This window comes from Chinchilla lanigera, unplaced genomic scaffold (genome assembly GCF_000276665.1).
Source record: "Chinchilla lanigera isolate Chin_1 unplaced genomic scaffold, ChiLan1.0 scaffold00090, whole genome shotgun sequence".
In the NCBI taxonomy this organism is placed as follows: domain Eukaryota; kingdom Metazoa; phylum Chordata; class Mammalia; order Rodentia; family Chinchillidae; genus Chinchilla; species Chinchilla lanigera.
In genome coordinates this window covers 4,382,382-4,395,220 of record NW_004955491.1, presented here as the reverse complement: position 1 = coordinate 4,395,220, position 12,839 = coordinate 4,382,382, and the positions used below count along the sequence as shown (strand labels likewise).

Here is a 12,839-nt window from a genome sequence, read left to right as displayed (position 1 = left end):
TGACATAAATATATCTGCCTCCAAATGCTGAGTGTCATTTCTCTGTTTCTGCTTGCCATTGCAGACTTAGCAGTCCCACTCCTGGGTATTCACCCTAACGAACTGAAGATTTATATTCACACAAAAACCCATATGAAAATATTTATAACAACTCTATTCAGAATTACCAGAAATTTAGAAAATTATGCAAATATCCTTTATTGCATAATTATGCTACACACACCCATACTGTGGAATAATATTAGTTAAATCATAATAGTTAAACCTTTGTCACAGTGTGAATGAAAAGCACTCTTTCTTTTTGTACTGGGATTTGAACCCAGAGCCTTCACAGTGAGCTGCATCCCCAGCTGTTTTTTTAATTTGTAAATTTGAGGCATGGTCTTGCTCAGACTGGGCTTAACCTTGAGATTCTCCTGCCTCAACCCCCCAGAGTGCTGGAATGGCAGACATGTACCACTGTGTCTGGCTAAGGTCTACTTTTAAAAAGCCAGTTATAAAACTTTCACAATGATTCCATTCATGTGTCATTCTCAAAAAGTGAAAACTATAGGGATGAAGAGTTGATGGGTCCTTGCCAGGGCCAGGGGCAAGGGAGTTTGGGGACCAATGTCATTTCTGTGGCTTTATCCTAATGATTATGGCACATGTCCATGCACGTGGTAAAATTCATAGAACTATACACCAAAAGAAGAACAAAGTAACTTTACTGTAATGACAGCGGGCATGGTGATCCCAACACATGGGACACTGAGTTTGAGGCCAGCCTGGGCTATGTAAGTGAGTTCAAGGCCAGCCTGCACTACATAATGAGCTCTTGTCTCAAAAAAAAAAAAAATTAAGAATTGTAATGACATAACTGTGCATTTCACTGTTCTGTAATAAACATAGATACACACATATGCTCATCATACCTATGCGGGGACTATGGTAGTTTATTTCTGTCATGTATACCCTCCCCCAAGTATCATAGGCATATTTTTCCTTTATGTTACTTTAGCCTGGCACCTAATTTATTGTCCGAATAGAATTTGAGGTTGACTGGCTGGTGTCACCTGTCATCCTCTCCGTATGTTCTTCCTCTGTGCCTCTCCGAATACCTCTCTCTTCTTGTTTTATCCCCTCTTTCTGTTTATCCACCTCTTTGTCCCTCTGTCTCCCTGTAGATGCTTCAGGTGCCCTGCCCATATCCTTGGGTCCACCTGTCACCGCTTGAGGTTGGGTGGCAGCATGTCACTGGCTAGAGCATTCTGGGGCCAGGGGAGGGAGATCAGCCCGCATCCGGGTCACCAGGAGCACCTCCATGGCAAGGGACGGGACTCGTGCACAAATTACCCACTTCCTGGCTGGGATAAGGCTGAGCTGCACAGCCTCCAGCGTCGGGGCAGGTGGACCCCCTTTGCCCACCGCATTAAGCTCGGGGCGGGGGGTGTCCCTTTCTCGGCCTTTCCATCCTGGTCTGCTCTCACAGCCTCTTGCTTCATTCCAGGGACCGCCCCGCAGACGGACCCCTGCAGATGGAGCCCTAGGCTCAGGGTCTTCTTGGGAGGAACCGAGGAGGAGGATGCTCCCATTATCGCTCTCCACGTTTCAGTCTGTCTCTGAGTCGTGTCTCTCCGGGTTCCTGCCTCCTCTCTCCATTTCCACCTTATCTTTAGGTCTTTCACGTTTCCCTCCCTCGGAGAACCTAAGAGTCAGAGGCTCCATCACAGTCAGGTGGGCTGCGTTGCCTCCGCCTGTGCTGCGACCCACCCAAGAGACTCGCATTCATCCCCTTCGCAGCGGGTGTTGTGGGCCGGAGCGGCCGCCGTAGCCCTGGCAGCCGCGTCCCGGCATACCCCGCCCCTGGTCGGCGCTGTTTTGGGGCTCCCGGTAGCTCAGCCTGGGGTTGAGGTCCCGGGACGCTGTACCGCCTCCCGCGGGGTCGTCACGGCCCTGCCGGCTTCGGTGAGGGGGCCACGGGAAGACGTTGGTCCTGCTGCGCTGAGCCCGGTGGCGGCCGGGGCGGATCCCGAGGCGGGAGCCAGGCAGTGCGATGCTGGCGTGAGGCTCGAGCTCCGAGCCCGGCGGGAGAAGCGCGGGCCTGGAGTGCGTGCAGTTCTGGAAGTGAACCGCGGTGCAGACCGGCTTGGAGTAGTGCAGGGTCTCGGCCTGTGGCCCCTCGCCTCGGGGGGCTCGTCGGCAGCCGGTGTCGCCGTGGGGCTGTTGCAGCCTGAGCCGCTGTCAAGCAGCCTCAGAGAAGCACTTAGAAAAGATGCGCAGGTGAGAAGCTGGGAGAAGGAAAACTATAAATGAGACGCAATTAGGACAATTAAAATAAAAGGTACTTGGGGCTGGGGGTTTAGCTCAGCGGCACAGCGCCTGCCTGGCAAGCGCGAGGTCGTGAGTTCGATTCCCGGTACCGGAAATATAAATAAATGAATGAATGAATGAATAGTACTTACATTACCAGATGCTAGCGAGGAGGCTGAGAAAGTGGATCTTTCAGTCATTGCCGATAGAAGGAAAGTGGTTTGGGCACTCCAGAAAATAGTTTAGCAGTTTGTTTAGAAACCATACATTGCTGGGCATGCTGGCACATGTCTGTAGTCCCAGCGCTTAGTAGGCTGAGGCAGAAGGATTGCTGCGTGTTAAAGCCAGCCTGGATACATAGCAAGACCCTGTCTCAAAAAAAAAGCAAACGTGAACTGGGGGTGTACCTCAGTGTTACAATGTTTGCCTCACGTGTTTGAAGCCCTGGGTTTGACCCCCCACCCACTCTGCAAAACAGGCAAAAAACTTAAACATATACCCGCTGCACAACACAGTTGTTACAGTTTCTGGGTTGTCATCCCAGAAGAATGAATGTGTGTGCCCACTCATAATCTTGTACATGGTGGTTTATACCACCTTTTTTTTTTTTTTTTTTTAATAATAGCCAAACGCTGGACATATCCTTCAGTAGACGGCACACTACAGAGCAATAAAAAGTGAATATTAATTTTTTTAAAATATTGTACCAATACCAACTTCCCAGGTTTAATAATGCACAATGTGACTGTTGGGGGGAACTTGATGAGGGGTACACGGGAATCTTCCTGTATTATCTTTGCAACTTCGTGTGAGTCTGTGATTATTTCAAAATACAAGAAAGTTTTAAAACATGGACACATCCAGCAACCCTGGGCCTGGTCTTGCATAACAACTGTTGGTTGCTGATCAGAACAGGATTGCATTTAGATGAGATGGGCTGTGTCCTTAGACACCTGCTGTTCATTCACTCACATGTGTAACTCCTTCATTGTTCATTATTATAGCACCATCCGCAGAGTTAGTATGTTTTCTTTCTGCCTTTTAATAGACATAAATATTGCAAAACAAAGTAGCCATAAAGTGAAAATGGATTATGTACTACTATATCTGTGATTCCGAGTAACCAATACATTTTAAAAATTTTTTTATTTTTTTTATTTTAAAGAGTAAAAGAAGGATAACATAATAATGGGGGAGGGCTTACCAAATTATAGACAAAGTGGTAGGAAATTATCAGTGGTTGTTGTTTTACATATTGTTATCTACAAGATAATTTAAAAGATTTGTTTCTCAGGAAACAAATAGACAAATAATAGTGAGTTACAGACAAAAGAGGTAGGAGATTATCAATAGTTGTTGTACTATACTTCAGTATCTTCAAAGTGGCTTCTAAAGAAAATAAATAGAGCTTTATGAGCGACCTATTGAATAATCATTATTCTCAGTGGTTGTTGTAGGAAACAGTAATAAACATGCATCCATTTACGAAATAGGATAAGAACAATACAAACATTACAGAGTTATGGATAGATTAGTAGGAAAATATCAATGGCTGCTGTAATACACGCTGGTATCTTCAAAGTGAGTAACCAATACATTTGATGATGTGGCCTTATATTTTTCGGAGCAAGAGTGGAATATCCTGGAGGTGTGGCAGAAGAAAATCTGTACACAAGTGATGAAGGCCAATTTTGAGGCTCTTGATTTCCTGGGTAAGATAGGATTCTAATGAATTGCTTCCTTGGGAATCAATCTAATGCTAGTAAGTTCCCTTCCCTAGATGAGCTGTTGGCTAGTTGACAATGACACTGTGTCCAGTTTTGACTCGTGATGTTCCTTTTCCTTCCTCCAATGTCCTGGGGATATTGTTCTGTTTTACCCAGTGGTATCTGTGTCTTCAGTATCTAAAACTCTGAATGCATTATCTCCCATTCAAGCCCTCCTTCATTTTTTCCCACAGTTAGAATTCTAAGTAATCTAGTAATACATAAACCTTGGAAACAACCCAAATGTCCTTCAACTGAGGAATGGATAAAAAAAGATGTATTTTTTATACAGTGGAGTATTACTCAGCTATAAAGAAAGGTAAACTAGAGGCTTTTATAAGTAAATAGGTGCAACTAGAGATCATACTTATAAGTGAAATAAATCAGATTCACATGTGTAAACATCATATTTCCTCCCTACATAAGAACCTGAAAGAGTAAATAAAATCTGAAAGGTACAATAGATATTGGAAAGGGAAAAGAAACTGCTCAAATAGGAAGGAGCAACTGGGATGAAGGAGGAAAAAGGAAAAAGAAAGAAGGAAGAGGAAAAGAATATATATATATATACACACACACACACACACAGACTATATATATATATATATATACACACACACACACACAGGATAGCTAGGATGATTGTACTACTAATATCTGTTGATTTATTGAAAGGAACTGTTAATGTGTAATTGGTGAATCTTGCATAACTATCTGGTCGTATGTGCAGCCATTTTGAAGATGACATTATGTAGCATAACAACCATTGTTAATATCTTATCACGATGTTTTGAAATTCTGTATCATTTTTATTGTTCTTTATGCTGTTTTGTTTATGTATTTGTTTTTGTTATTTTGGTTTTTTTTAAGTGAAAAACAAAATGTATACGTATATATAAGGATAACTGGAATAGGTGTATTGCTGATGTCTGTGGTGTATTGAAAGGAACAGTCAATGCTTAAAATTTTCTTTTTTCTTGACCAATTTTGCATGCTTGAATCTGGTAATCAGAATGACTGATCTGAAAACAACAGTATGCAGTATAAGAACCATTGTTGAACTCCTGCCATCTTGTATGGTAAAGCTCTGCATCATTTCCAATGTTTTTTCTTTTTATTACTTGCTATTGCCTTTGATTGTTTGATCAATCTTACATCCTTATGTCTGGTGGACTGAGCGACTTCATTGAAGATAATAGTATGTAATGTAGCAACCATTGTTAATTGCTATCATTTTGTTTTGAGGTCGTGTGTAGTTTTTGTTGTTTTTGTGTTTTGATTTTGTCTTCATTGTTGTTTTGTCATTTTTTTTAATTTTTAAAATAAAAAATACAACTTGGACTAAAAGAAAAGAATTCTAAATAATCTAAGTGCGTTCTTTTTATTTCCCTATCAGTGCCTGCTTAAGTTGTCAGAACTTTCTGTCTTCACAACAGCTGTGGCTCTTAGGAGAAGGAGACACAGTTAAGGTAGGATAAGCAGGGACTCATCATAGTGCACAATGTGGATACAAAAGAAAGAAAGATGGCCTGGGGAGAAAAACAAGAGAACATTGGGGCTGGAGGTTTAGCTCCGCAGCACAGTGCTTGCCCGGCAAGCGCAAGGTCGTGAGTTCGATCCCCGGTACTGGAAAAAAAAAAAAGAGAAAAACAAGAGAACAGTGGACGGGCAACTTAGGTACCTGTCTCCAAGGGGATATGCAAGGAGTCACTTAAAGAAGAATTCAAGGAAATTCTGCCCTCCTGCTTCTCCAGCCCATTCTGCCTTGTGCTTTTATCATGAAAACCATTCCTACTGGGATCAACTATGTGATCTCAGTCTGGCCTTGGAGATTCACTTTCTTTGAAGGTTTACCGCCTTCTGAGATAGGAATGATGAGTGAACCATGTGAAGCAGAGAAGAGAAAATTCTAGGTAGAGGGAGGAACTAATGCAAAGTCAGCTGTGAAAGTGATTTTGGGTCAACTCAGTAAACGCAAACTGAGCCTGTGCGGACTGCACAGGCTGCTGTTCTTCCAAGCCAGAGCTGATCACCTCGATGGAACAAAGGAGAGTGCCATTAACCAGAGCTCAGCAATACTTCAGCAGAGCAGGAACTTCTGCTGATGAGCTGTTGGACTTTAATACTGATAAGTCACCATGTTTTGGTCAGTAAGATGTACTTAAGTTCCTGATTCACTGAATTTCCCTAGCTTGTTTCCTGGATCTTTCTTTCCTAACAGTGGCTAGACCTGGGCAATAAGAAACATTATTTGGATAGAGATTTTTTTGTTTCTTATTTAAATGGGTAACAAAGGTGAGACTATATTCTTTTTATTAAGAAGGAATCTATCTATCTATGTCTTTGTGTACGTGTGTTTGATTTCGTTTTTTGTTTTTTTTGACACAGGGTCTCACTATTGTACCCCGTGCTAGCCTTGAACTCCAGATCCTCCTGCCTCATCCTCCTGAGTGCTGAGTGTTGGGGCCTGTGTCACCAGCCACATTCAACACTGTGTTTTGTTTTGTTTTCTTTTTGAGACAGGGTTTCATTATGTAGTTCAGGGTGGCCTTGAACTTGTCGTAATCCTCCTCCTTCAGCTTCTTGAGTGCTGAAATTACAGGTGTGCACCACCATGCCCAGCAGATCCAGCAGTTTTTTAGTATGTTAACGCTTTACTAAGTCCCCGAGGAATTTTCTGAAGTGGAGAAGAGTATGGACCTGGGGAATGTGCCCAAGCTTGATTAGAGGAGAGGAGTATTCCCAAGGGTTTCATTTCAGCTACCATGTATTGGACAAGTGGTGGTAAACTTATGGCATGTGTGTTACTTGTTTTTCTTGTAAGACAAAAGATGTTAATGCATGAGTTGATGTTTCTAAACAAAAACCTCAGTATTCAGGTATAACTGCAGTGTTGGCACTTTGTGATAAATAAGTGGATTTTGGATTGTAGTTGGGCACTCATCTCTAAAAGGTTCTCCGTCACTACATTAGACACTGTTAAGTGCCTGTCATAATCTAGGGCTATGTCAGTGTTGCTTAGGCTAGAGGGAAATCTACATAGATATAGTTGTAACAATTCCATACTCTAAATATTTACTGTCTTACTGGCATGGGATTTAATTCAATTATATTGAACTTTTGACTTGGTTAACTATAAAATATTCCATATGAATTAATAAAATAATAAGGGGCTATGGTTAAAAGTGCTATAGAGATTTGGAAGAGAAAGGACGAGGAGAGAACAATATCCCAGGAGGGCTTCCAAAGGAATTAGGATTTAATAGCAAAGAATGGGCAGATTTGTTTAAGGAAAGGAGACTTAGCCAGAGTCTGTGCAGAAGCTGAGGCACAAAGGTGGGAACAAATCCATTACATTTAGAAAACGAGGAGGACACTAACTGACCTGTGGCTGAAGGTTGCTCAGGGAGATGGTGGGCCCTGGGAAGAGCAACAGACATTCCCATTAGGTTTCTGAGCAGGAAGGCCACCATGAAAAGTGTTTCATCCTGTTGAAAGCGAAGAGCCTGAAAAGCTTCTTGAACACCAAAGAGTTAACAACTAAGATGGTTATCACTAAAAATGAATGTTGTTCCCTTTGTGCCAGGTGATACTCACCCATAATCAAGCTGCTCCTCTGCCTGCGATGAATAGTAAAAGCATGTTTTTAGCAAGACTGAACTCTAGTGATGAGAAGCAGGATTTGCAGAGAGAGGTATGTTTTTGTCACGATGAAGGCAAAGCCTAGTGAACACTCACTAAGTAGCTGATCAGCTGGAACATTACCTATGTCGTCAGAAGCTAACCTCAGTGCATCAGGAGAGACATTCTCTTGGGCCAAGACCCAGGCTTCCCTCAGGTTAAACGTTAAAAACGAAAAAAGAAAGCTCCGTTACCTGCTTCAATAGGACAGGAAGGAAAAGCAGTTCAGAAATGCACTGACTTAGGCAAACATCTGCATTCGTCCTTTCTAGATCCATGGGGAGGAATAATGTGACAGACCTGTTCCCTGACGTCCTGGATGGGTCTTACTTTGGGAACAGCAGTGATTATGCTTATACAAGTATTTTTTAATAATACATATTTCTTTGGAAAAGGAAATAACATCTGTGGTGTTTTTTGTGAATTTAGTACACTGCCACTTTGACATTTCTAAGGATGATACTTTCTGTTAGTATTTCTTTCAGAGAATTTGTCTTGAGTTCTCTGGAATCAGGGAGACAGGAACATGATTCTAAGCCTTCTTAAATTGTACTGTTTATTTCACAGATTTGAGGCAATTGTACAGTCAGTTGTTTGTTTGTTTTGTGTTTTTTTTGTTTTTTTTTTTGGTTTTTCTCCGGTACCGGGAACCAAACTCACGACCTTGTGCTTGCCAGGCAGGCGCTTTTGCTGCTGAGCTAAATCCCCAGCCCCAGTTGTTTGTTTGTTTGTTTTTTGTTTGTTTGTTTGTTTTTCTCCAGTACCGGGAATCGAACTCACAACCTTGCACTTGCCAGGCAGGCGCTGTGCCACTGAGCTAAATCCCCAGCCCCCAGTCAGTTGTATTATAGTATATTGTATAGTATAATTGTATGGTCAGATTGTCAAGAATAGTTTATTTTTATTGATTCCAACTTCTGCTTACCCACTGAGGGTCAAATAGATTCACAGGGTGCATTTTTTCCTAATTTTTTATGCTGTTATGGCTAGACGCTCTTCTAAAGCCTTATATAGTCATAGGTAGGACTTTTTTAGAGGTGGCTGAATTTAGAGTGTGTGATTGATTCATGGTGCAATGATAGGCTTAAGGGGGGTAGTTATTAAATTAGTCCACTGATTGGTTTCACATCCCCTAACCCCAGTAGGCCAGATATAATGTAAGGGACAGAAAGAGGCTGTCTTTTCCCTTGCTTCCTTTGTTACCATCTGCCCATCACAAACAGTTTCTTCTCTGTGATGCCTGTCTGCCATGTCACCCAGCCTTGGAGCCGACCGATTATGGACTAAAACCTCTACAAAGTATGAGCTAAATAAACCTTTTCTTCTTTAATTTTTGGTGTCAGGTATTTTGTCTCAGCAAAGTAACTCAGATTTATGCTACGCCATTTTTAAACATAAGGTGAAAGGCATATAAAAGTTAAGTATAATTTCCCTGCAGGAGGCAGGTTCACAAAGTCACTGAGATCAGGGGATAAGACAGTCCTTGAACCCCAGTGGACACGTCACTCATGATAGTGTTTTTTTTTTTCCCAGATGCCCAAGAACTCTCAGGACAAAAGGGAAAGAATGCCATTTAAATGACCTTCAAAATCTGGACTTGTGTGCTGATTTATTTGGGAAGGAAACAGAGAGTTTATCAGATTAGAGAGCCATGATTCAGTCTCCAAGTCTCCAAGAAACGTACATCCTAAATAAAAACCTCCACACCTTGGCATCTAATCAGGACAAGAAAAACCCGTGGTGTATGCCTATGAGTACTGCAGGCCACTTGGAAATTTCTCCAGAGCCAAGACCCTATTCCTGCTTTGTCTGTAGAAAAGCCCTCCGGATGAAGAGTGGCTTAGTAAAGCACAGGAGGAGCCACTCCAAGAACCAGCCCCAGAAATATGCAAAGTGCACCAACAAACTCAGCGGGCAGCTGGGACAGGGAGGGGCCCCGACATTCCCTGGAAGGAAGAAGCCATTCCAGTGTGGTGAGTGCGGGCAGAGCTGCTACTTGAGGTGCAGTCTGGCCACCAGGCTGTCCACACAGGACAGTGGCCACTCCCCTGCCCTGACAGTGGCAAGGCCTTCCGATAGAAGGGTAACTTGAAGCACCTGCATCTGCACAGTGGGGAGAAGCCGTTCGCTGCAAGGAGTGCAGCGAGGGTTTTGCCCAGCAGTGGAAGCTCACCGAGCACCTTTGCCAGCACAAGGGGAAGAATCCCTTCTGCTGCCTGGGGTGTGGCAGGTACTTTCCCAGGAAGGCTGCCCTGAAGACCCACCGTAGGACACACAGTGGGGAAAAGTTGTTTGCTTATGATGAGTGCGGGAGGAAATTCATCTACAAGACTAAGCTCATGGAGCATGTCGGGGTCACACAGGAGAGAAGTCCTTTCCTTGTCTGGTGTATTACAAGAGCTTCCTCAGAGAAGCCTCACAGCCCACCAATCCCAGCATGGGGCAAAGCAGCCCTTCCCGTGCCCCCAGTGTGGCTGGAGCTTCTTCTGGAGAAATGGCATGAGGGCCCACCAGCACCTGCACAGTGAGGAGAAGCCCTTCTCCTGTGGGGAGTGTGGCAAGAGATTCACCTGGCCCTTCCAGCTGGCACACCACGCTGGCATCCACACCAGGCCGAAAAAGTAAATGAAAGACTTATACACTGGAAATGACAGTACTCTGAAAAAGGAGATGAAGAGAATATCAGAAATTGAAAGATAGCCCTTGTTTTTGGATAGGCAGAAACAATATAGTGAAAATGCCCATAATTCCAAAACTGTTATACAGATTTAATGCACTTCCAATCAAAATACCAATAGCGTACCTCACAGAACTAAAGAAAATCACCTTAAGATTTACAAGAAACCAGAAGAGACTTAGACCAGCAAAAGCAATTCTGGACATCAAAGGCAAGGCAGAGTGCATCACAATCCCCAATTTGAAATGATATTATAAAGATACAGTGATGAAAACAGTATGGTGCTGGCTGAGCTATATCCCTGGCCCCTACATTTGTATATCTTGTATATCTTGTATTATATCTGTTTCCCTGGTAAACACTGACTGACACTTAACTGACAGCTAAAAAAGATACCCTTGTCTTAATTTTAGAGTCTCTGAGTAAAGTCCATAACATCATTCTCATATTTGCTCTGTGGCCTAATCTTTCACTATAAGGTAATTTTTCCAGACTATTTTAACAACTTTCACTCATCTCTGGGACTATCAATCTTTTACATTACTAAAAGAACCTATAGCTTCCCTTCCTTAGGAAATCCTTGTATTCTTTCTTGTTTCTATAGCACAAAATGTGGTTCTAAATTACCTGAAGCATAATAAGCTGAGATCAAGCTGGTCGTCGTGGTTCATGGCTGTAATCCCTGCACTTAGGAGGCTGAGGCAGCAGGATCACTGCAAGTTTGAGGCCAGCCTAGGCTACATAATGAGTTCAAAGCCACTCTCAACTACATGGCCAGACTCTGTCTAAAAAACAACCAAACCAAAACAAAAAAATAATTAGTGGGGATCAAAGGTACTACCAGAATCACAGTGTTTAATCAAAGGGTAAAGTTGCCATCGGGCATGGGGGTGCATACATGTAACCTCAGCTATTCAGGAAACTGAAGCAGGAACATCTCAAGTTTGAGGCTAGCCTAGGCAACTTAGCAAAACCCTCCCTCAAAGTTTAAAAGGGAGCGGGGGGAACAGGCTGGGGAGGTAGCTCAGCACTCTCTAAATTCAGATTCCATCCTCAGTACTTTTAAAGAAAAAGAATGGGACCACCCATGGTTGGTACAGTCCTGTGGGCATGAGCCTATAGATGAGTTGATGGTGCTTCTCTGTGAAGATAAACCAGTTAGCTCATGACATCCAGATTGCGGCATTCTCTGGTTATTCGGTGGGCCTCTTTCAGGAACTGCACCAGCTTCAAGGTAAAATCTGGGTGAAGTTCTAGGAGCGCAGAAGGATAGATTGACCATAGGGACAAAAGAGAGTCACTCATGGGAACCAAACTTACCCCCAACCCATAAGGATTCTTCTGGAGCTGTGAACTTGGGACTGAGATAATGATCAGCCCATTACAGCACCCCATTTAAGTGGTCTCCCTATCTTTGCTGACAGATGGGTCTGATACTCGTCTTCAGACCTTCACCCCCTTCAGTTCCTCAAACTGAAGCATTGTCTGTCTTTCCTCTTACTTTCCATTAAAAGCTTCTTGCCTGCATGCTTGTGCCTCAGTTTTAGTTAACATTATCCCGGAAACAAGAATCCACACTGTTCTGGAATCCAAAAGATCAGAGAGGGGCTGGGGATTTAGCTCAGCGGCACAGCGCTTGCCCAGCAAGTGCAATGTCGTGAGTTTGATCCCCGGTACCGGAAAAAAAAAACAACCCAAAAACAAAAAACAAAAGATCAGAGAGACCAACAGGGAAAAACAGGAGGATTTTATTAGGTGTACATCTGGCTCAAGAGGACTCCTGTCCCAGATGGCTGAGCACTAAACAAAAGATAGGCTCCAGTTTTTATACATCTGGTAAAGGGACTTGGTCTTCCACATGGAACTTGCGGGTGGGCAAAAGAGAACCACGGTAGTTTGTCAAGCTGTGACAGTTTCGTATCTTGGTGGCCCTGCTTGGGCATAACAGGATAGTATGGGAACAGGAGGTTATAAGATTTTACTTACAGAGACAAAAATTACTGCTTTTATCTGTATGAGAACAAAGAACAATATCTTTGGATAGTGTAGGGAGGGGCACGTTTGGGAAACTCGACTTTTTTTTAAGTCCTGCTTTAAGGCCAGCTGGTGACCCTTGGCTTGGGTCGTGGCTGCCTCGGGAGGAACCCCGGTGAACACTCCGCCCTCCTCACAGTGTCTCCAGGTAGAGTCTCTTCTGGTCGTCAGATTGTTTCCCTCTCTTGGAGACCCCAAGAGTCAGAGGCTCATCACGGACGGGTGGGCTGTGACGGGGGGCCGGTCCGCAGGGGCTTGGTTTAACGCTCTGCGCGCCCGTTCCTCCCGCCTGCAGGGGGCGCCCTGGGCCCGCGCGGCCGCCGGCTCCCGGCCCCAGCGTCCCAGCATGCTCCGCGCCCGGCCGCTGAGCTCGGGGCGCCCGGCGCTCG

General features: G+C 43.8%; 2 protein-coding genes across 2 annotated transcripts in view; both read left to right on the top strand.

Annotated features, from left to right (window-relative positions):
• The first annotated feature begins 1,230 nt into the window (after positions 1-1,230).
• On the top strand, positions 1,231-10,536 carry LOC102027537. The gene is made up of 4 exons (XM_013504564.1): positions 1,231-1,429; positions 1,607-2,262; positions 7,645-7,752; positions 9,273-10,536. The coding sequence occupies exons 1-4, from the start codon at positions 1,231-1,233 to the stop codon at positions 9,318-9,320; spliced, it is 1,011 nt and encodes a 336-aa protein (XP_013360018.1). The 3' UTR covers positions 9,321-10,536.
• Positions 10,537-12,369: 1,833 nt separating this feature from the next.
• Znf786 (zinc finger protein 786) overlaps positions 12,370-12,839 on the top strand; it is a gene marked incomplete in the record, with an annotated part of 10,747 nt that continues 10,277 nt past the window's right edge. The window contains 1 exon segment of the mRNA XM_013504588.1: positions 12,370-12,839.

Bases quoted from the DNA above. Each gene is read 5' to 3' on its own strand.
- LOC102027537 (XM_013504564.1), top strand. From the start codon at position 1,231: ATGTCACTGGCTAGAGCATTCTGGGGCCAGGGGAGGGAGATCAGCCCG. The intron at 1,430-1,606 runs GTGTCCCTTTCT...TCTGTCTCTGAG, and splicing joins CATTAAGCTCGGGGCGGGGG to TCGTGTCTCTCCGGGTTCCT. The intron at 2,263-7,644 runs GTGAGAAGCTGG...CCTTTGTGCCAG, and splicing joins CACTTAGAAAAGATGCGCAG to GTGATACTCACCCATAATCA.